Raw genomic sequence first — 22,341 nt, forward strand, 5'->3', positions numbered from 1 at the left:
TTTACAAATTTTCTGTTTAAACTAATTTTTGAAGAAAAAAACCCTGATAACTTGGCACCTATTCTGTTGATCAGAACTAAAATGTTGTCCTCAGAAATTGCTTTCAGATCAGCGATTCTGAATAGGATCATCACATCAACAGAATAGTGCAACAATACCAATACAGACTAGATGGAACTTTGACTGCACGCAGTCGAAAATGATGCCTCCGTCATAGAGCAATTTTACAATCCAAAACAGAAGCAATTTTTAAAATTCAAGTTTGATTGTAATCCATTAACAGGTTCTCACGATTTTGTGATTACAAGCTATTTCTCATATACAAGTATGACTCGTTTGATCTTTGACCTCATGACCCTAAAATCTAATCAGTTCATTGGCTTTGCAAGATATACATGTCCTAAGTTTGATTGTAATCTATCCGTCAGTTCTAATGAGAATGCGTTCACAAGCTATTTTTGCATGCATAATGAGCCTCATGACCTTTGACCTTGTGACCCCAAAATCTAATCAGTTCATTAGCTCTGCAAGTTACATACATGACTTAAGTTTGGCAGGAATCCATCAATCAGTTCTTGAGACAACATGATCACGAGAACAGGACTTACAGGTAACCCGAAAACATAACAAAGAAGGAATGGTTAGCAGCTATGCTCCAAGAGTTAGAGTGGAACTTCTCAGAAAAAGTACAAAGTTATGACTGAAGGAAATTACACAGGATGGTTGGGTGATTAATTAATTAATCTGAAGATCATTTTACCTGTTTCTGGCTCTCATCATGCTCTTGTTCTTCCTGCGTTCAAACCTTCTCTCGTCATCAGAGCCTTCTGAGCTGGTTGATGAGAGATCACGGGCACCATGGTGTGTCCTGAAAGACCAATGCAATAGAAATAATAATAATAATAATAGATCACATTTATAATGCACATAATACTTTGTTTCTATGCGCAGTATATATTATTACCCAGGTCATCGGACTTGGGCCTTATGGCACAACATGTATGCATTCTCCACTCCCTGAACATTCCGGCTAGTCGCTATTTTACAAGCGCACACTTGCTCATCCAACCACATTAACTTTCGCATCCTACTGTGTACCAATTTATCACTTGGGTGGAGTGGCAAATGTAGATTAACCTCTTGCCAAAGGACATTATTGCTGCGGCGTGACTCGGACCCATACCTTGTGATCTGCAGTCGGGTGACTTATCCACTAGACCACAACACCTCTACAATACAAATTAATAGGGATCAATCACACCAAGCATTATTTTGCTCTATATCTTTGGTGTCTTCTTTACCCATATCAGCTTAATCAGTATCAACAGTGATCCTCTTGAGGGTCCAGGGGAGTGCTCACAAAAACTAAGATCGATTTAAAGTTGGACTTACCTATGGCAGGCCATTCATGCCACTGTTTGCTCTCACCATTAAGATCTTCATATAATATTTTTTCTTTCAATAATGAATTATCAAAAAATATAAATTCTATAGATATGAGACCATGATTTGTGCGTCTCTTGAGAGACCAATGCCAGTAAATGGTGAGAGCAAACAGTGGCATAAACGGCCTGACATTGTTAAGTCCAACTTAAATTCAATCTTAGTCTTTGTGAAACACCCCCCAGTTGACCCACTCATAGATGATGGTTCATAACCTGGAGATCCCAGCTTTGAAACCAAGTCAAACGTGGTGTCCTTGCAAGCAGGGAACAAAAAACAATCGGTCGTACCTTCGTTTTATCCTGGGACTATGTACTGGGGTAAGGTGCTTCTTATGCTTGAAATGACGTCTTCTTAGAGGAGAATGCGGGTTGATGAAATCCTCATATTTCTGCTGGCGTTTCCTCATGGGTTCTGTGTTTTAAAAAAAATAAATATTTGAAAGTTTTTTCTGAATCACAGAAATAAACACTCATGCAGTTTTTACTTTTAAAATCTGTCCCAATTTTTATATTACATGCCATATTTAGAATATTAAGGCATTTGAAGAGCCATGCTTTTCAGGGAATATTTTTATCTGATGTTCTTCCACACTTGTATAATACAATGATAACGCTCACAAATTATCTTTCACCTCTTCTCAGAACTCAACTTTCTCTTTAAGTAAAAATGTTGCTTAGCATTTGGCTTAGTTAGTAAAATTAGATATTAGTGATAGTAACAGTGACTCTGACTCTGATGGATAAGACGCTGATTAGGATGATAAACTGTGCAATAAAGCAGGATAAGAATCATTAGACAATGTGTTTAGAAATTACTGTGTTATTGTTGGCTGACAACTTTATCTAAGCTTAAAATACTCATTTATTACTCTAGTATGGAATTGAATACAGGCCCTGATTTTTACAGCATAATGCAAAATATTTAAAAGTATTCCCCTGCTCTACTAACCTGACATTGGAGCTGAATAGCGATCAGTGATTTGACGATGCTGACGAAGAGAATACTGGGGCTGTGGCTCCTCTCCCTCTTCTTCTGTTTATGATAAAAACATATAAAGTTAAGGGTTTGGTTATAACAGTACAAAATCATGTTTGTGACGACTATGCAGACCTGTTGTGGCATGATTTACGCGCTTGAAGATATCCATTTCAATTAAGTTTACAATGCAAAAAGTTGGTCTCTCTCTCTCTCTCTCTGTTTTACTATCTCTCCCTCAGTCTCCTCTGTCTGCCTATCTCATTGTGTCTCTCACTCTTGCTCTGTACCTCTCTCTCCATTTCTCACCCTCTCCCCCATCTATCTTGATATCTCTCTTCCTCTCCTCTTCCCTCCCGCCATCTATCTTGATATCTTTCTCCCCCCCTCCAATCTATCTTGATATCTCTCTCCATCTCCCCCCCCCCCCTCCCCTCCCCCCATCTATCCCTCTCAATCTAAGAACTGCACTCACCTTCTTCTTCTTCTTCATCATCATCCTCCTCTTCCGAATCGTCCTCCGAATCGTCCTCCGACTCGTCCTCCTCATCACCACTCCCTTTCTCTTGTCTCCTCTTTAGTTTCTCTTCCTCCTTCTCCTGCTGCCTACGTTGTCTTTCCTCCCTCTCTTGTTGTCTCTCCAACTTCTTCGCTATCTGCCTGTTCTTGATACGCGAGTACATGTCAGTGCCGGGCTCACTCTGTCAAACAAGAAAAAGAGTCACCATAATAATAATAATAATCATAATGATAATAATAATAATTATAGATCACATTTACAGAGCTGCCAACCTCCAGAACAGAAAATCAGTAATCACAAGGCTCAAAATCAGTAATTTGGGGTATAAATCAGTAATTTCTTATGCGGCGCTATGAATCTAAAAAAAACGACACGCCAACACTGCGCGGACGCATGATTATCTGAAATTTTTGGTGATTTTACTCACACAAAGATGTTAAGTATTGAATTTCAGGTCATCACAACACAGTTTATCATGAAAAATGGCTCCTATTCACAGCACTCGCTACGATAAATCATATTTAATTCATTAAAAAAAAAAAAAAAAAAAAAAAAAAAAAAAAAAAAAAAAAAAAAAAAAAAAATTAAATCCGTAATTTGAGACAACATTCCGTAATGGTCGTTAATTTCCGTACCAATTACGGGAAATCCGTACTAGTTGGCAGCTCTGCATTTATAACGCACCTAATACTTTGTTTCAAGGTGCAGTATATGTCGTTACCCAGGCCATCAGATTCAGGCTTACCCGCACACAATGAATGCACGTTCTCCACTCCCTGGGGAGCATAACTAAATTTCATTTAAACATTATAATATTTATCACACATCTTTCACACAGAGACGACAAGAATAGTAAAATTCCAAATTCCACTTTTACATATTTTCATTGAGACTTGGCTGTTCTTGATACAGGAGTAAATGTCAGCACATAAATTTTTTATGATTAAACTTATCATTGAAAAATAATTGACATTTACATTTTCTACATCTTCTTCTTCCTCGTCATCCTCGTCCTCATCTTCCTCCTCCTCTTCTTCCTCCTCATCATTAGTTTCTTCTTTCCTAGGTGGTCTCAGGGGCTTCTTCCGGCGAACGATCACCTCTTCAGGGCTCGGGTTTGCACCTCCGGCCAACATCATTTCAGCTATACAAGAGAAGGAAAAAATACTGGTTGGTTTTTTACCAATGAGCTTGAAAACAGATTCCGACACGTTAGAGTCTGTTGAAATGTGCTGTACAGTATGAAGCCTGAAAAAGCTTGAAATGAGGATGTGTCTCTGCCTGAATTCAGGCTATGGCCGGAAAGTACCTTCCCAATAGTTTCCATTTCCACATCAATCTGACCAGAAAAATAAAATATCTGACTTTGAACCTAACTTGAACTTATCTCAAAGTTAGGCTTAAGAATTATGGAAAGCCGTTGGCATCTATGAAAATATTTTGTAAAAGTTATTTCAAAAGGCATAAAATGTTGATCCAAATCATTCATATTTTCTATTATTATCACAGAGATTTCATGTTCTTGATGTGGAATTTATAACAAGTCTAAAATACTTGAATTTTCGCATTTGAATTTATTTCATTTTAAGGCTACAAATGGCTCTTCATTATATTTTAGTCTAACTTAGAGTTAAGTTTGACTTAGGATCTTTGTGAAACACAGCCCTGAACACTTTGTGTGGTAGAGGCAAAAATGATATCAGTTGAATATCTGCTTACTCAGGAGGTTCTGATTCATGGTGCTGTAAATCTGTTTCCTTGGTCGTCGGCTACGGCGTATACCATCCTCATCGTCCCCCTCTTCGATCACCTCCACGTGGCTATCCTTGGTGAGACTACGGAACTCCCTGGATCGACTCAACGCAAACTCCTTCTGGTTCTTGGGCGTCAGCTTGGATGACGTGGAGGGGGCCTGGTTGCTGGGCACGGTTGAGTCGGGGCTGCTCTTGTCTTTGCCCTTGGTCCGCTGCTCAGGGGTGGGAGGGGAAGCCACTGAACTGTGATAGCTAGGAGATGGAAATCAAAGAAAAATCTTCTTCATTTTCTCATTCTTTGAAATGTCCCTTATCATTCTCTGATATGTATAATGATAGTGAGATCATGGTTCCTGTTTCGAGTCCTGCCGTGGCACCAATGTCCTTTGGCAAGACATTAATCTACATTTGCTATACTCCACCCAGATGAGGTAAATGGGTACCTGGGAGGAAGAAATTCCTAGAATGCTTGAGCATCTTTTCATGGTAGCTCGGCTAAAGCCGGGGTAATGATATGATTGCAGGGCCCTCATGGAGAACAGCATTGTACTGATGAGGCTACCCTGGGTAAACAAGACATATTATTATTATTATAAGAAGCAGGTTTACAAGTAGGCCGACTTGTAACTGTATCTCACATGTATGCCAATATATAAATGTACAGGATAGTTTGGTTTAGACAATTAAATCCTATCTTTCTTTCGTAATTGTCCTGAAAATGACGTCTTTGGAGTTGTGTACGCAAGAAAAGTATCAAAATGTGGAACTTGTTCCTCCTTGTTTAAGAAAAGTAAGGATAGGTACCTGGGATTCAATTTTACTTGAGCTAATTACAGAGTGTGGATATGCTTAGGATGTGTTCAAGCGATTTTTTGAAGCTAGAATCACAAACATGAATCACAAATCAAAACGCTGTTACAAAACACGGTTACTGCGGGAGATCGTTCGAGCGATTTTCCATCAATGCTGATTCTCGCTCATTTCAAGCCCAACCACTGCGCATGACATGGGGGAATTTGTCCAAGAAAGTATAGGTCAACTTTGGCAAGCGCTTTCTGAGTTTGTTTACGGTCGACTGTCAGCAAAACTGGAAGCAGGCCACGATAATGACGTCATAGAATCATGATTGAGATCTCCGTTTCTTTCAAGCGAACTTTTAGCGACCGTGATTTTGCAGAACCACGTTACAAAACGCATATTTTTTCAGCGTTTCATGTTTGCTTTTTGGAACACGTTTAGTTTTAAGACCAAAGAAAATCGCTTAAAAGCTACTGCCTTTGAAAACTGCATTTCTAGGGTGAAAACCTGTTGCTTGAATGCACCCTTAGACATACGTAGTTACTTGTCAGCGTCTGTTGGATCAATGTTTCTTACCTTCTTCTGGTCATGCCTCTGTATCCTGAACTCTCTTCTGAGTTCCCTCCTGATGCTCTCATCGAAACGATCCTTTGTCTCTTGCTCCTGGGAGTGTTGTCATCCCCACTAGATAACATATTGTCCTGTCATGAAGGAGAGAGAGAGTTAACACATGTGTGAATCTATATTATAAGATAATGATGTGGATCCTAATCAAATGATTGGTTGAAAGCGTACACGTGACCAGGCATTTATTTTGCCTAACGCGTAATTTGGATAATGACCGATCATTATCCAATTCTAATGACTGGTCATTAGTAAAATCATGTTATAAAACATCATTTTATAAAACAAATAATACACATCATCTGTCACTGATTTTGGTCATTTGTCATTGAACAAAGGCTTTGTGAAACAGGTCCCAGGTCTTGACATCAGGTAAGGTTGTCTGGTTACCCAAACTTTTGTGAAAATGTACCCCCATATTAATAAAAGGTCTGGTGTAATGTTAAAAAATTACACCCCTCTTATAGCCAAAGTGTTGGGTCTAGTTTACCAGACACTTTCTGAAAACTTTACTACGAAAGGTCGGGTATTGACACAACAATTATATCAATACAGGATAATCACAAGAGTTCATGAAAGGCAATCAGTACTTGTCAGATTGCATGGGCATATTGTCACAAAATGGTTACTTGTCTCACAGACCATCATTGTGGACCAATGCGTGCAGCGCTTACTGTAGTAACCGCAAGGGAAAGGTAAAAATATGATTATTTTATTTGAATTACCAGACCTTTTAGGGAATATGGAGGCATGTTTCCTCAAAAGTTTCACTTACTCTTGATTTGTTGTGCTGCTTCCTGACACAAATTAATATATTTTCAACTGCTTCCTCTAACTATTACTAAATACCGTAAGAAGAGGTCTGAGCACACTCACGTACCCCTCCCCCTTCACAACATAAACAACCCCCAAAGAGTTGCTTATTCTCAATTAATTATGTCACTCTCCAGTACTTGGTTCTAACCTCTGCATTCTTAGAAAATATGATTTGTTTTGTTAGCAAAATGTTATAACAAATTAAACATTAAAGTACTAGGACAAATCATTAGTAAATAAATGTCTGCGCAAAACTGATAGCGTTTGTCTTAGATCTACATCAGGGCATGCACCAGGCAGTAGGGTATCTGATCGCGCACTCAGTTTTGTGTGCTAAAATCCTTCCCATAGAGATTGCACACATCCCTCCTATTCAGGCCATGTTTATTGCAAAATTGGTCAATGTTTTTATTACCAAAATGAGATTCAAACCAATACTGCTCGTTATCCTGAAGGTGATACTCAATAAGTGAAGTGTCATATGAAAGAGCAGGTTTTTCTCCATATTCCCCAGAGGGGCTCACCCCCAAAATTCTAAAAATATCTTGATCAAAACAACAATTTAAACATTGTTTCCATGGTAACTCAGAGATTTACAAATTTCATGAAGAGAGCCCCCGAGGGATAAGTAGGGCCAGCTTTAAGGATCCATGCGCTTATCTTTTCTCTAGTCCCAAGGGATCACAAGCAGTTGCAGTTTGAAAATACCCGTAATCCACGCTTTGCATATCGTGCCGTGCAGTGCACCTTTTTTGAGCAAAAATTATAACTCTGCGTGTACCGCTTTTTCGTCCATTCTGACCAAAATGCTATGAAAATTGACTAGATTTGGGGGGGGGGGGGGGCGGGTGTATCTTTTAATAGAAACATCGGTGTGTCTTGAAATTTGAAATGTGTAGTTCTGAGTAAATGTAGGGTGTCTGAACGATTTTTCAATTTTCAATTTGGGATCGTTTTTCACCATTTTTGTTTGATATTTGAATTAAAAATGTAATCAGAATAATACATTTCAAATTTCAAGTCTCACCGATGTTTCTATCAAAAGATACAGCCCCTCCAAAACGCAGCAATATTTATAGGATTTTGATCAGAATCGATGAAGACGACGTACACGCAGAGCTATGTTGTTTTGCTAAATTTAGCCAACAGCTGTATCGCGCGATATGCAAGCGTATGCATAGCGTACGCATGTCATGCGCAACTTGCAGCTTGAGCCACGCTGTCTCCGCGATATGTGCCATTGACTAGTATGGCAAGTCGTTCGCGCCATAAAACCTGGAAGTGAATACACGTTATCGTCAATGGCAATATCGCAGAGACAACGTGCACGTTGTCTCCGCGATATTGCCATTTACTATAACGTGTATTCACTTCCGGGGTTTATGGCGCGAACGGCTATCCATACTTTCATTCACTATACGCGCAGATGTTACGCGATGTAACCATGGTTTGGACTGAGCGGAGCTCACGCCTCCCTAATTAGCTGATTACAAAAATGTCCAGGAAGGGTATTTTAAAACTGTTGGGGCAAGTGATCTCTTGGGGCTAGCGAAAAAATAAGTGCATACATATTTTCCTTACGTCTTGCCGGACATAAGCCCGGGGGTGCAGCTCAGGAAAGTGGCAAATTTTGGAGCTAGGATGCAAACAACATTTAAATCGCTGTTTTGACCAAGATATTTTTAGAATTTCGGGGGTGCGCCCCTTTGGGGAATATGGAGAAAAACCTGCTCTTTCATATGACACCTCATTTATTGAGTTTCACCTAAAGGATCACAAGCCCTAAAGGTTTGAATTTCAATTTTTTTCATAAAATCATTGACCAATTTCCATGGTCGCGCAATGCACGTAGACTGCATAGGGATGCGTGCAATCTCTATGGGAAGTATTTTAGCACACAAGATCGGGTGCGCGATCAGACACCCTAGATCGGGTAAAAAAAAATTCCAAATATCCAACCATAATGATGACAAACGATCCAAAAGAGAAAATTGAAAGATCGTCCAGTCACCCTACCCTAGCACCAGTCCAGTGTTGATTCAGTTTTATTTAGTGACAATTAACATTGTTCTTCCCAACATAAAATAAAAGAAAACATTATTTTTACTATAGAATATGGCCCCTGACCTTGTTCTGTTTATTGTTTTTAAATTAATTGACTCTGACTCTTTGAGATTTTAATTTGTATCTGTCACTTGTCATCGATCATCACATCATCAGGACATCACATTGATTCAGTCACTCACAATCACCATGATCAGATCATATTCAGTCAACTATCTGAATAGAATTTCAGCAAAGAGAAAGTACCTAACTACCATACCATTGGTCACTCTTTTTCTCTTACTCTTCCACAATATCAGCAACATGAATGGCAGACATACAACAAACACTTTATTCAATAATCGCTTGCCGCGCCAAAACAGCTGCACTTCCGATGTCTGCCCCAAAGAAACACACTGGTAAAGCGCACACACCTTGCCTCCGAGTTTTTGTGTTGCGGTGCACGGGCAGACATTCTCCTCATAAATATTATCGAACGGTGCTCCGCTTACGGCAGCCTGCATAGAAACAGTGCCTGGGCGCCCCGCCACAGAAACCCCATAGAACACACACAATACGCTCACATACATTAGGCTCGCAAGAGAAACGATTTCACGCAAAGGAATACAATTTTCCTCACCTCTGCATCACTTCTTGAAAATCTCTTGGCATTTCTGGAACGGAGAGAAAGAATTTCTCCTCCTGGACTAGTATCCACGTCGCCCCCGTGCCGGGTTTTCACCATTTTGGTTACTTTAGCGCCGTTCTACTCGCGTTGAGTGCACAATTCCGAGTTTACACGATAACCTTTCACCGCGCGCACGCCAGTTCACCGAGAGTTCAATCGGCTGCTAAAGACTTGCGCTTAGACAGAAAAAAAGTTCATTTACATATGATTAAATCTACTTATAAAATCATATAATATTGACTATGAATATGAAAAATTATAAACATATAACATGGATCATTATAATCAAGAGAAATTTTAGTCTAAATCTATATTTACCCGTTTGTGTATAAAGGAGTAAGCGGCTTGATATTTGTGAACTTATGGGGTGAGGCAAAACCGTGATGGCGCGAAAGACGAATTTGAGTTCGCGCCATTCCATGTTTTCAATAAATTTAGCTATTTTAAAGTCAATTAAAAGAAATTTTCCATCCAATGTATGAGAATAACTTGTTTTCATTCTGTAAAACTTCAAAGTATGCAATTTTGAGCTATTTCCACTGAGTTTTACAAGTTTCAAAAGTGGCTGTGCAACCAGATGATGTGTTTGTTATGATCGCGATCAGCTGTGCTACTTTGCATATAACATTACACAACCAAAGAGGGGCAGCCAATCAAAATCCAGCTATCATTGAACTTATAAAATCTCACATAACGTAAACTAAGAAATCGAGCATTCATGCCATAAATAATTGGTCTGAACATTAAAACAAACCAAATCATTTACTTGTTGTAACTGTTTTTATGTATTTCACTCATGGATATATAGACCTTTTAACGTGTGGTGTTTTTTGCCACTGAATATACGCTGTTGCTCATAAAGTTGGATTTTTTTTTTAAACCCCAATTTATGGAAATTTTTTGACGATGATTTATTCCTAATAGATCTAGATAATAGTATACATTCTCAGATTTTATTGAATAATAATTTGCTAGTGTTTGTTTTGCGTGACTGCTAAAGCATGTGTATGCTAATATGCTTATCAACTAGGGGACCTACGCCCTTAAGTCATGAATGACAGTATGATGCGGAGGATTAATGCCCCACAAAAGGGCACTTATATAGCACATCGACACGGTTTTGATCCTGTGGCCTCACGTACAGTTACGAGGCCATTGCTTTGCCACTGAACCATGACTGCAGGCGCGGATCCAGGGGGGCCGAGCGGGCCTTGCCACCCCCCCCCCCCGCCAAAAAAAAAGGAGAGAGAGAGAGAGAGAGAGAGAGAGAGAAGGAAAAGGGGGAAAAAAGAAGAGGAAGAAGAAAAGAAAAGAGGGAAGAAGGAGATCGGGGGGGGGGGGACTTGCCTCCCAGGCTGTTGCCTCCCCCCCCCCCCTATCAGAAAAAAAAAAGAGAAGATAAAGGGAAGGGAAAAGAGGAAGAAGAACAGAAACTCAGTTGCAATTTTCCCGCCAACAAGTTGTGAAACGGGGAGGCAAACGGGCCCTTGCCCCCCCCCCCCCGGTCCCCGCTACAAAAACGAGAGAAGCCGAAGGAAAAGGAAAAGAGGAGAGCTGAAAGGGAACAAAAAAAAGGAAGAAGAAAAGAAAAGGGAGAAAAGAAGGGGAGATCAGATGCGGTTAAGGCCCGTCAACAATGTGTGGAGCGGGGGTGGGGACCAAAATGACCTTGCCCCCCCCCCCCCAGCAAACCTAAAAGAGTGAGAAGGAAGGGAAGGGAAAGTTAAAGAGGAGAGAAAGGGAAAGAATTTTTTTTCCGCCAACAACCTGTAGATCGGGGGGGGGGGGGGGTACTGGCGTACTGATAGAGGAGGGGGGGGGGGGCTTTGGGGGAAATAAAATTCAAACGTGGTTTACTTCTAATTCCATAACGGTGGTTTACAAATAATGCTGAAATGACATAATTTTCCGATATTTTTCCTCACTTTTAAGTAAATTATACTTTTCTATGCGTTTGTTGGAAAATGACAAATTCCCAAATTTACAGCCAGGCAAGAAAATGCTTCTTGAGATGCCTACATGTCAGGGCCCGCGGAACTACGGGGATCGGGATCCTCGACAGGATCCTCGAACCCCCCCCCCCCCTCCCCCACACACTTTTTTTGAAAAAGTATATTAAAGAGAAATAGAAAGAAAAAGAGCAAAAAAGAAAAAAAATAGTTAACTGCCAGTGTCACATTATAATGAGGTATAAAAATATGCTCATCTGACAATGATTAAATGCCTAAAACCCCAAGGACTCTGCCCCCTGGATTCCACCGAGGGTCCTAAGGCGGGCCCTTAGATGCTCATCTGACGGTAATTTAATGCCTAAAACCCCTGAGCTCCTGGGGGCTCCGCCCCTGGACCCCACACCAATTAGTGACCTACCAGTGCCACAAAATTAATAAGGTATCAGGATATGCTCATCTGACCGTAATTAAATGCCTTAATTCCCTTGACTTCCGGTGGCTCTGCCCCCTGGATTTCACCTAGGGCCCAAAGTCAGGCACCTGGATGCTAATCTCACGGTAATTTAATGCTTAAAACCCCTGAGCTCGGCCCCCTGGACCTAACGCCAATTGGTGTCCTGCCAGTGTCACAAATAAGGTATCAAAATATGTTTATCGTCGGACCGTAATATAATGCCTAAAACCCCTAAGTTCCCGGGGCTCCACCCCCTCGACCCCACCAGGGGCCCTAAAGTGGGCCTAAAGAGCACTTTTTAAAATCTTTGTTTGTGTGTTGTGTCCAATTTGTGAGGAAATATTTAGCGGCAAATCAGCAAGCCGGTGAATAAGCGGGGGGAGGTTAAGAAACACTAATTAATTTTTGGGGGCGAATTTTTTGATACTTTTTCAGGGGGAGGCCCACGAAAGCTCGAGAGCTTATTTCCAGTGGTGTTCCTTTAATGCATCCCTGAAGAGGACGCCATATCTCATTAATTGACATTTTGGGATTCAAGAGTTCAGCGCTTCAGCTTATAAAGTCTTTTTAACTTGAATGAGTTGCACTGATTGACATATACAATTTGGATTCTGAAACTTTTGTATAATAAACGATCGAAGTGAGCGGTCAAAAACAAGTCTTGGCTTATGAATTATGGGACAAATGGCAACTCGGACAGGTACGGACGGGGAAGAAAAAAAATTAATAGTTAGATGCGGAACAATAAACTGTCGGAGGTCTGGTCGCCTTGGTTGAGCTATAAAACAACGTTTTCACCCCCCCCCCCCCAGTTAATGCATGCATCCTTATAAGAAATTTAAAAGGTTCGTGTCAAACTAATCCAAAAACGTTGTCAGAAGATGTGTTGCCTCACCCGAGCACTCGTCAATTACCCATGTGCCCAAGTGAGGGGCACGTTAATTTCTAAATTTTGTGAGCGAGCGAGCAAAAAATAAATATAACAAGAATTCGAATCAGAAAAGAAATTTTTTAATTTTTGGCATAAATTTTGTGTTGTAATCATATCATAATCGACATTCAATATTCTATCACTTTGATACACGAATGCGACTTTTTATTAAAATACAAAGGATAAGGGGCACTAAAGTCGGTAAAAGGGGAATCTATCAGATTTGGATATTGGCACTTGTCAGAGGTGAAAAGAGGTATTTATATTTATGAAAAAAGGGAAAGGTGCACTTATTACAAAATGAAAAGGGGGCATATATCAGAAGGAAAAAGGGTGCATTTGTTAAAAACGAGAAGGGTACTATAACGGAGGGGAAAAGGGGCATTTATCCGGCCAAAAAGGGGGCACTCATCAGAGGTGAAAAAAGGCACTAATTAGAAGGGGAAAGAGCATTTATTACAAAGTAATAGGGGCACTCGTCAAATTAAAAGTGCACCTATCAGATTTGAATAGGGGCTCGAGGTGAAAAGGGAAGTATAAAGGAAGGGGAAGCTTAGAAGAAAAAGGGACACATTCTGTAGTAAAAGGGGCATATTTCCTTCCTAATAAGGGGACATTTTGGGATCCTTGAAAAAGTGGGGGCACTGTAAGACTTTGCCCTCATCCCCTGGAGCGTGGAGAGTCTTTATGATTTGATGAGTCTTCTCAGCGTTTTGTAAATGTAGCTCAGACGAAAGTTGAAAATATGATTATTTTTGCTTCAATTTGTTTTTTGAAGATACCACACTCAGTAAATAGCGGCGGCATTCCTCGGTATTCCAGAGAAAAGAAGAATTAATTGCCACTCAAAAAGCCTAAAGGTACGTGGTATGTAATGCTACTGAATCAATATGCTTCTTTTACTTATCCAGGAAATATTAGGGAATATAAAGTAACGTTTTATTTCTTTAAAGGAATTCAAATCATCATCTAGAGTTGAGATTTTACACTTAGCTACGATGTAAACAAATTTGTATTATTGTCCCATTAATATATTTCCGTGTAGGCCTAGTGTCCGATTGTATTCGCCGGTGATTCGTCGCGTCGAGAGCGAGTCAAGGCTCGACTCGAGCGAGCGCTTGTCACGATCACGCTTGAATTGAGTTGAAGAATTATTTTGTGCAGCTTTAATTGATCTCAACTCTTCTTATTTTGATTTAATTTGAACTGCCATAGCTATTCTCATCATCATTTAATTAAACCAATTTTTTTACAGTGTGGAAGTGTGAATTGTGATCATGGTCGTGATTGTCACTTTGTGAATTTGATGCAAAATTTCATGTTGCATTGTACCACTAGTTTTTTTCAGTAGGGGTGCTGGTTCGAGAAAGAGGATCGTCCACATTTAACAAGGATATCCTCGTCGTATACGGGGACAAAATGCGTCATTATAAATAAGGATTGTCCCAACTTTTTTTCTTTCCGCGGCGCTCTGCAGGTTTTGGGTTCCCAATCCGCACGCTTGCGATGCGAAAAATGGATTCCGCATAATAAAATACACCCAGTTCACCGTCTACTTTTTATGGGTTGTCCGTCTTCCTGAGGATTTATCGCTTCACATCTTTAACGCGCGGGTCGGGAATCAGTTTACAAAGACAATCCTCGTTCGTGCGGACGATCCTTATTCTCGGACCAGCGCCCCTACTGCTTGCCTTTCACATGTTCCTGAGGCTGATGATAATTAGTGAATGTGTGATTTAAATTACAAAAAAAATGACCTCTTACGAGAGTTCGCGATGTTAGTTCTGGCTGAAATGCAAAGACACATGGTACACACGTAAGCAACTGTTTTTGCATTGTCAATTTGATGCTTACTTTATGATAAAAGCCATTAGTTTACTATATGAAGGCACACAAACGGAGTTCGCTGTATGAATTGGTTCACATTGTTCTAACAGTTTGCATTATCAAAAGCACCAAAAATCCTTTATTCTTACCATAAGTAGATTAAATATATTTTACCAAATTTGTTTGCATCTCATTATTTATAGTTTTGACAGCATGCTACATGTCGATTGGTTTGGTTCTCTGATATTTTTTTTTCATCATAACAAAAACTCGAGATTACATTTCAAGACGTCAAACATCTCAATAATCGTGATGTCATTGCGATTATTTTATATTTTTTCTTCTTATGCAGATCAAGAATGTAGCTTGTTGCATTTCTCCAGCTTTTAACATTGGCCCAGGCTTGGGCTCATCCTTCAATATTCAGATTTGAACAAGTTTACCTGAAAAAGCAAGTAGACAGTTAGCCATCATGTCGCAGTAAGTATCATACATGGATTTAGAAATAAAAGAAACATGTTTTGAGCAGGGTTCCATTTCACACCTAAAAGGGAGTTCAGTGTGAGCTTCTTGTATACTGCCGGTCATTGGTTCTTTGTCTTTGTGTCCCCTTACCCCCCCTCCCCCCCACGATACCAAAATGATCATGTTCAGAAACTAGTTTTTTGCAGGTAAAGTACCATGATTAAAGGGAAATATTTTCTTTCCTTATCTGATAAAGTGTAAATGTTCATTAAAAACTGGATGGAATTCGACTGCGCGCAGTCGAAAATGATGCCTCCGTCATAGAGCAATTTTACAAACCAAAACAGAAGAAATTTTTCGGATTCAAGTTCAATTGTAATCCATTGACAGGTTCTCAGAATATCGTGATTACAAGCAATTTCTCATATACATATATGACCCTTTGATCTTTGACCTCATGACCCTAAAATCTACTAAGTTCTTGGCTCTGCAAGATGTCCTGAGTTAAATAGTAATCCATCTGTCAGTTCTAATGAGAATGCGTTCACAAGCTATTTTTGCATACATAATGAGCCCATGATCTTTGACCTTTGACCTTATGAACCAAGAATCTACTCAGTTCATTGGCTCTGCAAGTAACATACATGACCTAATTTTGGCAGGAATCCATCAATCGGTTCTTGAGATAACGCGATCACAAGCTGTTATTGCATACATAATGTGTGCTGTGGCCTATGACCTTTGACCTCATGACCACTAATTCTAATCAGTTCATCGGCTCTGCAAGTAACATACATGACCTAAGTTTGGCAGCAATCCATCAATCGGTTCTTGAGATAACGCGATCACAAGCTGTTTATGCATACATAATGAGCCCTGTGACCTTTGACCTTTAACCTCATGACCCCAAAATCTAATCAGTTCATTGGCTCTGCAAGATACATGCATGACCAAAGTTTGGCAGGAATCCATCAATCGGTTCTTCAGATAACGCGATCACGAGCTGTTTTTGCATACCTAATGAGCCCTGTGACCTTTGACCTTTGACCTCGTGACCCCAAAATCTAATCAGTTCATCGGCTCTGCAAGATACATACATGACCAAAGTTTGGCAGGAATCCATTGATCGGTTCTTCAGATAACGCGATCACAAGAACGGGACGTACGTACGTACAGACGTACGTACGGACGGACGGACAACCCGAAAACATAATGCCTCCGGCTACTTCGTAACGGAGGCATAAAAAAATAAGCAGGTTTGAATAGAAATTCACAAGCTGTCAGATATCTGGGAAGTATATCATCATTGGTGATATGTACTCGGTAGTTGGCGCAGTAATATTAGCACATACCGGTATGCTTCATCCTGTATACAATTTTATTACATTCAAAGACGATTATTTAACGATCAAACTGCTTTCAAAGCTAAGTCAGGAAGTAGTAGATTATAGAATTACAATTTTATTTCAAGAAACATTGGGGGTGTTTCCCAAAGATCCTAAGTGGAACTTAAAAATTATGGAGAGTCATTTGTAGCCTTGAAATAAAATGTGTTCAAAAGCAGAAAATCAATTATTTTAGACTTTTTATTAAACCACATCAAGAACATGAAATCTCCTTGATAATAGAAACTACCAATGGTTTGAATCAACATTTTATGCCTTTTAAAATAGCTTTTACATAGTATTTTCAAAGATGCTATAAACGGCTGTCCATAATTGTTAAGTCCAACTTAGAGATAAGTTTGACTTAGGATCTTTGTGAAACACCCCCATTGACTGCTTTCTTTTTCCATAGGACATTTCGAGAGAAGATTGAAAAACGTCGGCGTGACATGAGGGAGAACACCATGGCCGACTCCACCCTGCTAGCTGATACCAGCTCCGCCACACCAGGGAGGGGCAGCAGACATGATGAGGATATCTCTGCTGCTGATGGTGGTGTGGATGATGTCGAAGAAATGGCAGCTGATGTAAGTATAGATATAAAGTATGACTATTATTTTTAAACAGAATAATGAGGTATCGGTAGCTTTAGCATTCCTCTGCCCTTTAAATGTGACCAGCTCCTGTCTTTGTCATTGTATGAAGAAGATTTGTTGATTAATGAATACATGCCTATCAAGCATAGTAAAATTATTTCCTTGTGAGGGGTATAATCATGGAATTGGTCAAAATTTAATGAGGGAGGGGGGCATTTGCTGTGCACACAGTATTTGAAAGGTTTGTCATCCAAGTGATTGGTGGTGCTATTGAGCTGTGTACCCTCTCAAAATTTCTTGTCAGATTTGCCCTTGTGAACAGATAAGTTCCAGGATGTATAAGACGTGTACAAATTGTGTGATTAATGAGAACTGTCTTGTAAATTCCAAGATAAATGGGACCATATAAAAGTTTGTTCTGATAAGGCAAGCTAAACCGCTGCCAAAAATTTGCAGTAGTTTTGTATGTGTAAAATGATTGGCAACTGCACCCAACAAAGGACTTGCACGTATTTATATGAAGTGGTCTTTATGGGCAGGTGGTCTTTATGTACAGGTTCCTTTAGTACAGGTTTCAATGAGAAACCATATTCAAGGGAAATGAAAAGTGTGGTCACATGTTTGACTGAATTTCTTTCTTCTTTTCCCTGATCAGCCCATTGAAGAGATACAGCAGGCAGAGTCCCTCATGGAAAAGCTCACACTAGACAGAGAATCAAAGAAGAAAGAGGTATGTAAGAATGTGGTATTGCGCAAAGCCTTGTTTGATGGTGAAGTACGAACACTTAATTAATTTTTGTCTCGCCTGCATAGCAAAAGCGTGACGGCGGTGTCAATATCGAAAACTTAACCTAAGGTTTCCATTGTGCCATCAGCTGTTTCAATCCCTAGAGCCCGCTGACGAGGAGCTGGAGAAGAAAAACAGCCCAAACCAAAGAGAAGAATCATGGCTGCAGAGATGATGATGATAGCTAAAGCTTTAACTATTACTGTTACTATCACTACACGTATTAGCATAGATAGATGATAAATAGATAGATTAATGGATTTTATTTAGATCTTCGTGTCTGGCGGTTAAAAACTGTAATGATCATGAATTACAATACAAATTTTCAAAGAACATTAACACAATAATATGAGATACTGCTTACTGCACCTGCACTTGCACTGCACCCTCTTGATCACTCAGTTTTCCAAAGAGAGGTATGTCACCAATTCTTTTTTTTATGAGGCCGCCATCCATCTCCAGCCTAACCGCTCACGATTGTGGTCTCCTGCATTCTATTTTACCTCTCTAATTTATTGAAAAATATTCACTATATATTTCTTATCCTATTTGTATGCTTTGTACATGTTTATCGTATAATATAATTGTACATGATTTTTTCTATTTAATTACTTATGTAAACATTTAATTCATTGTATTTGTTGTTATTCAAATTTGCATATTTTGAATATGTATTTGTATCTGTTTGAACGCAGAAATAAAATCAATCAAACAATCAAACAAGCAAGATACCAATAGGTCACTTCTGCTTAACTCTACTATTTCCATTATACCATCAGCTGTTTCAATCCCTGGAGCCCGCTGACGAGGAGCAGGAGAAGAAAAAGCCCAAACCCAAGAGAAGAACCCCTGCAGAGATTCCCACCATCCAAGAGACGGGAGAGGAGGAGGATGAAGAACCAGATGAAGATACAAAGCCAAAGAAAAAGGAGAAAAGAAAAAGAAACAAAGCAGGTATACTTTCACTCTCCCATTAATTTAAAGACGGTGTAGCATGGCAAATACTGGTTAACGCCATTTACGACTTCTTTTGGAAAACTGCACGCAAACGAATGGAATTGATTAACGGTCAGCACGGACTTGCGTTCACGAAACAGACTGAAGTTCTCCTCACGCTTACATAAATATTGCGGTCGCGGCGTCTGTAGTCATATTATACCCGATTGGCCCTGAGTCAGGCCACATAGACACAAAAGACACATAGTCTCGTCGTGCTACACCCCCTTTAAGATACATGGGACCTGATAGAAGTGAATGAAGGCAGATTTTGATGAAATTTGATGATTTCTTAGTTTTGTAGTTCAATGTCAGCTTTAATATGGCACTCATAAAGAAAGGAGGAACAGAAATATTCACTTGTACATATTGATTAAATGGTAATATCTATAAAAATGTAGGAAACATCAAGATTGATACACAATTTGAATTATTGCGGGGACAAACTGAACGTTACAACAGTTTAGATGTTTTACATCTTGAATATTATATTTAAAATGGATTAGAAAAGAGAAGAAATTTATGATGTAATGAAAGGAATAAGAAATAATAATGATAGAGAAGTTAGGAGTTATCGTTGTTAACCATTTTAGATGATGTACAGACCCCAATCTGTCATTATTTTATCAAAATCATCATTATCTTAATTTGCAGATATGGCAGCAGCTGTACTAGGATCCAAGACCAGTGTGGAAACTGGTAAAGCGCCCTCCACGATGAATGCCACCATCAGAGACAGGATTAGGAAGAAGATGGCAGAAGCAAAGGTATGGCTGATTACCGGACTGTTGTTATCCCATTCAGACCGTCTTTCCATCTTTCTCCTCCCCACCCATCACCATTGGAGGTATTATATGTGTTTAGCCCTCTACCCCCCATCCTGCTTCATGCCAAAGGATAGTGTGTGTGTGTGTTGATTGCTGTTTTGCCTTTTCAGCCCCCATCCCCCTCTCCCCGTCACTTACTTCCCCTAACCTTGCAAAGGTGATGGTTATAATAATAATAATAATTTGAATTTGAATTTGATAAGGTTTTATTTGAATATTCAACAATACAGCTGGAGGCTGATGCAAGTGAATTTACAAGGTAAAAATAATTTCATAGACATAAAAATATAATTATATGCTTTAACACTTTTAAATGAATCCAGATATAAACAGTACATAGTAAATAAATCATAAATAATGAAAACAATAATAATATTGAGTTCGGTTTGCATACTTGGATATGAAATAAATAGAAATTCAAAGGGTGTAAGATCAGATATACAGTTTGAGAGTCGGAGCAGGACATTTTGATAATGTATTAAGAGAAAAATTATTGTTGGTTAACAGTCTTGACAGTTTTTGACATTTTGAGGTAGTTTGTTCCAAATTTCAGCAGAAGCTTTGCTAAAAGAGCGATAACCATAAAAGAAAGAGTTGACACCGAAGTAGACAAGAGGTTTGATTGTGAAGATGACCGTAGATTGCATGAGGGTTTGTATTCCTGGATTAATTCTTGCAGATAAATTGGTGCCAATTCATGAATACATTTATAAGTTAAAACAAAGATGGTGTCTGATGGTGATTATGGTTTCTATTTTATGTTGCAGGAGAAAGCTGAAGAATCAATGAAGGTTGAAGTTGCTAATGACCCTAACAAAGACCTTCCAGCCAGGAGGCTCAGAGGCCTCAGAGCCAGGGACAAGGCTACAAGATTCGACGAACCCTCACTGGTAAGGTCAAAATCTTCCCAGGTCAAAGGTCAATAAATTCTGGGAAAAAAATAAGGTCATTTAAGCCCCACTGCCATACTTATAGCAACTTGCGCCCTCTATATAGCAAACAATGCCTAATCGGTGCTTGTTGGTCCCCCATGGTCCCCTTTTTCTTATGTTAATTGAGAGCTGATTTGATGAGATAACCACCTACCAGTGACCTTGCAGGGAGGTCTAATCCCTCCATACCAAACTAGTGCAGACGGCCTTTAACTCTAGTGAAAACAATACACTTAAGCAGAGTGCAATTTAGCTCTAGAAAGGTCCAAAGAGCTCATGATGCTGAAAAAGAAAACAAGAGAAGATTTCTTTTGCAAATTAAGAGAAAACCGATAGAGCCTTGAGGAGATCTCAGTTTCCATTTGAAAATCCTAGGACAGTTGGAAACATAAATCTAACATACCGGTAACGTGTACACAGAACTATTCTTGTATGTTGGGGTCTTTTTGTGCAGGTGGTAGTTCAAGTAACCCAGTAACATTGCCTCAGATTCTGAAACAAAATTCTAGATTTAACTCATGCTGCAATCATAATTATAAAACTTTAGGTCAGTCAGGAATCCAGTGACTTTTACAAGCCTTATCGCCTGTCTGATTATCAAGATATTTATGATTGGAAAATCGAAATTTCATTTTTGTTTTCCTAATGGTTTTTATAACACTACAGTCTATTGGGGAAAATGAGTACAGTATGGTAAAACCGGTCACTCAAAGATTTAAAATGTTTTTAAGGCACTTCATGCTCATTTTTAGGGCCATGCATCTCAGATTTGTAAAACTGGAAACATTGTCAAACAATGCCTTTAAAGCAGGTTTTAATGACATATTATTAATACTTCTTTCCTACAGCTTACCAAAGAGGAGATCGAGGAAGATAAGATGCTGAATGAATCCATAATCGCCAAGGAGAAATGGAGAGAAGCATTCAAGCAGGTCAAAGCCAAGGTACAGTTGAGGTGACAAGAATTCTGACTAGGCCTGTATTCATCAGCTCGAGATTGCCAAATATCCCGCTATTTTAACTATCCCGATCATAAATCATCCAGTTAATATGCGTCTTCATCAGCCTGAAGTTGCAATTAGTGGGATATTTGGTTGAGATAATCATCCCAAGATATCTTGGGCTAGTTTGCAAAACATCCCGCTATTTGTCCGGTGCGTCTTCACCAGTCCGAAGACTCGCACTATGAGCAAACGCTGAGCAAAATATCTCGAGCTTGAGTTTCAAGTTTCGAGGTCGAGTCTCGAGCTAATGAAGACGCGATTTGTAACTTCAGGATTATTTCCAAAATCAGAAAAAGCGGGCTATTTGGTAATCTCGAGCCGATGAAGTCAGGCCTACTGGCAATCGCTTTGATCGCTTCAATCGCTTGAAGAAGTCGAGGGTTTTAGTAAAGACAGAACTTGGGCATTTTACCTTACAAATGCACTTACTCTCTCTTGACATTATGGTAGTCAAGGGTTCGTGTAAAGATGAAAGAGCCCTCATAAGTTTCAGCAATATTAGCACTTGAATTGTAAGACTT

The 22,341-nt window shown here is 39.4% G+C and overlaps 2 protein-coding genes across 4 annotated transcripts in view; one reads left to right on the plus strand and one right to left on the minus strand.

The window, feature by feature from the left end:
• LOC115922979 (ATPase family AAA domain-containing protein 2-like) overlaps positions 1-9,805 on the minus strand; it is a 30,400-nt gene extending 20,595 nt beyond the window's left edge. Inside the window, exons 1-8 of one of the 2 annotated variants that reach the window (XM_030982860.1) lie at positions 9,617-9,805; positions 6,070-6,194; positions 4,661-4,947; positions 3,919-4,085; positions 2,897-3,122; positions 2,395-2,475; positions 1,734-1,857; positions 761-868 (exon numbers count right to left, since the gene is read on the minus strand). In XM_030982860.1, coding sequence (XP_030838720.1) covers positions 761-868; positions 1,734-1,857; positions 2,395-2,475; positions 2,897-3,122; positions 3,919-4,085; positions 4,661-4,947; positions 6,070-6,194; positions 9,617-9,721 — 1,223 coding nt within the window. In that variant the 5' untranslated portion in view covers positions 9,722-9,805. Of the gene's footprint in view, positions 1-760; positions 869-1,733; positions 1,858-2,394; positions 2,479-2,896; positions 3,123-3,918; positions 4,086-4,660; positions 4,948-6,069; positions 6,195-9,616 lie in introns of both variants that reach the window. The other variant, XM_030982859.1, reaches the window with a different exon arrangement.
• Positions 9,806-13,765: 3,960 nt separating this feature from the next.
• The window catches only part of LOC575583 (coiled-coil and C2 domain-containing protein 2A), a 38,833-nt gene continuing 30,257 nt past the window's right edge, over positions 13,766-22,341 (plus strand). For both annotated transcript variants that reach the window (XM_030982863.1, XM_030982862.1), the window contains exons 1-8: positions 13,766-13,861; positions 15,181-15,308; positions 17,091-17,265; positions 17,930-18,004; positions 18,841-19,015; positions 19,712-19,824; positions 20,652-20,774; positions 21,665-21,760. In XM_030982863.1, coding sequence (XP_030838723.1) covers positions 15,301-15,308; positions 17,091-17,265; positions 17,930-18,004; positions 18,841-19,015; positions 19,712-19,824; positions 20,652-20,774; positions 21,665-21,760 — 765 coding nt within the window. In that variant the 5' untranslated portion in view covers positions 13,766-13,861; positions 15,181-15,300. The remainder of the gene's footprint in view (positions 13,862-15,180; positions 15,309-17,090; positions 17,266-17,929; positions 18,005-18,840; positions 19,016-19,711; positions 19,825-20,651; positions 20,775-21,664; positions 21,761-22,341) is intronic.

The sequence above is a fragment of the Strongylocentrotus purpuratus genome, unplaced genomic scaffold (genome assembly GCF_000002235.5).
Source record: "Strongylocentrotus purpuratus isolate Spur 01 unplaced genomic scaffold, Spur_5.0 spur5_scaffold_13, whole genome shotgun sequence".
Lineage (NCBI taxonomy): Eukaryota > Metazoa > Echinodermata > Echinoidea > Camarodonta > Strongylocentrotidae > Strongylocentrotus > Strongylocentrotus purpuratus.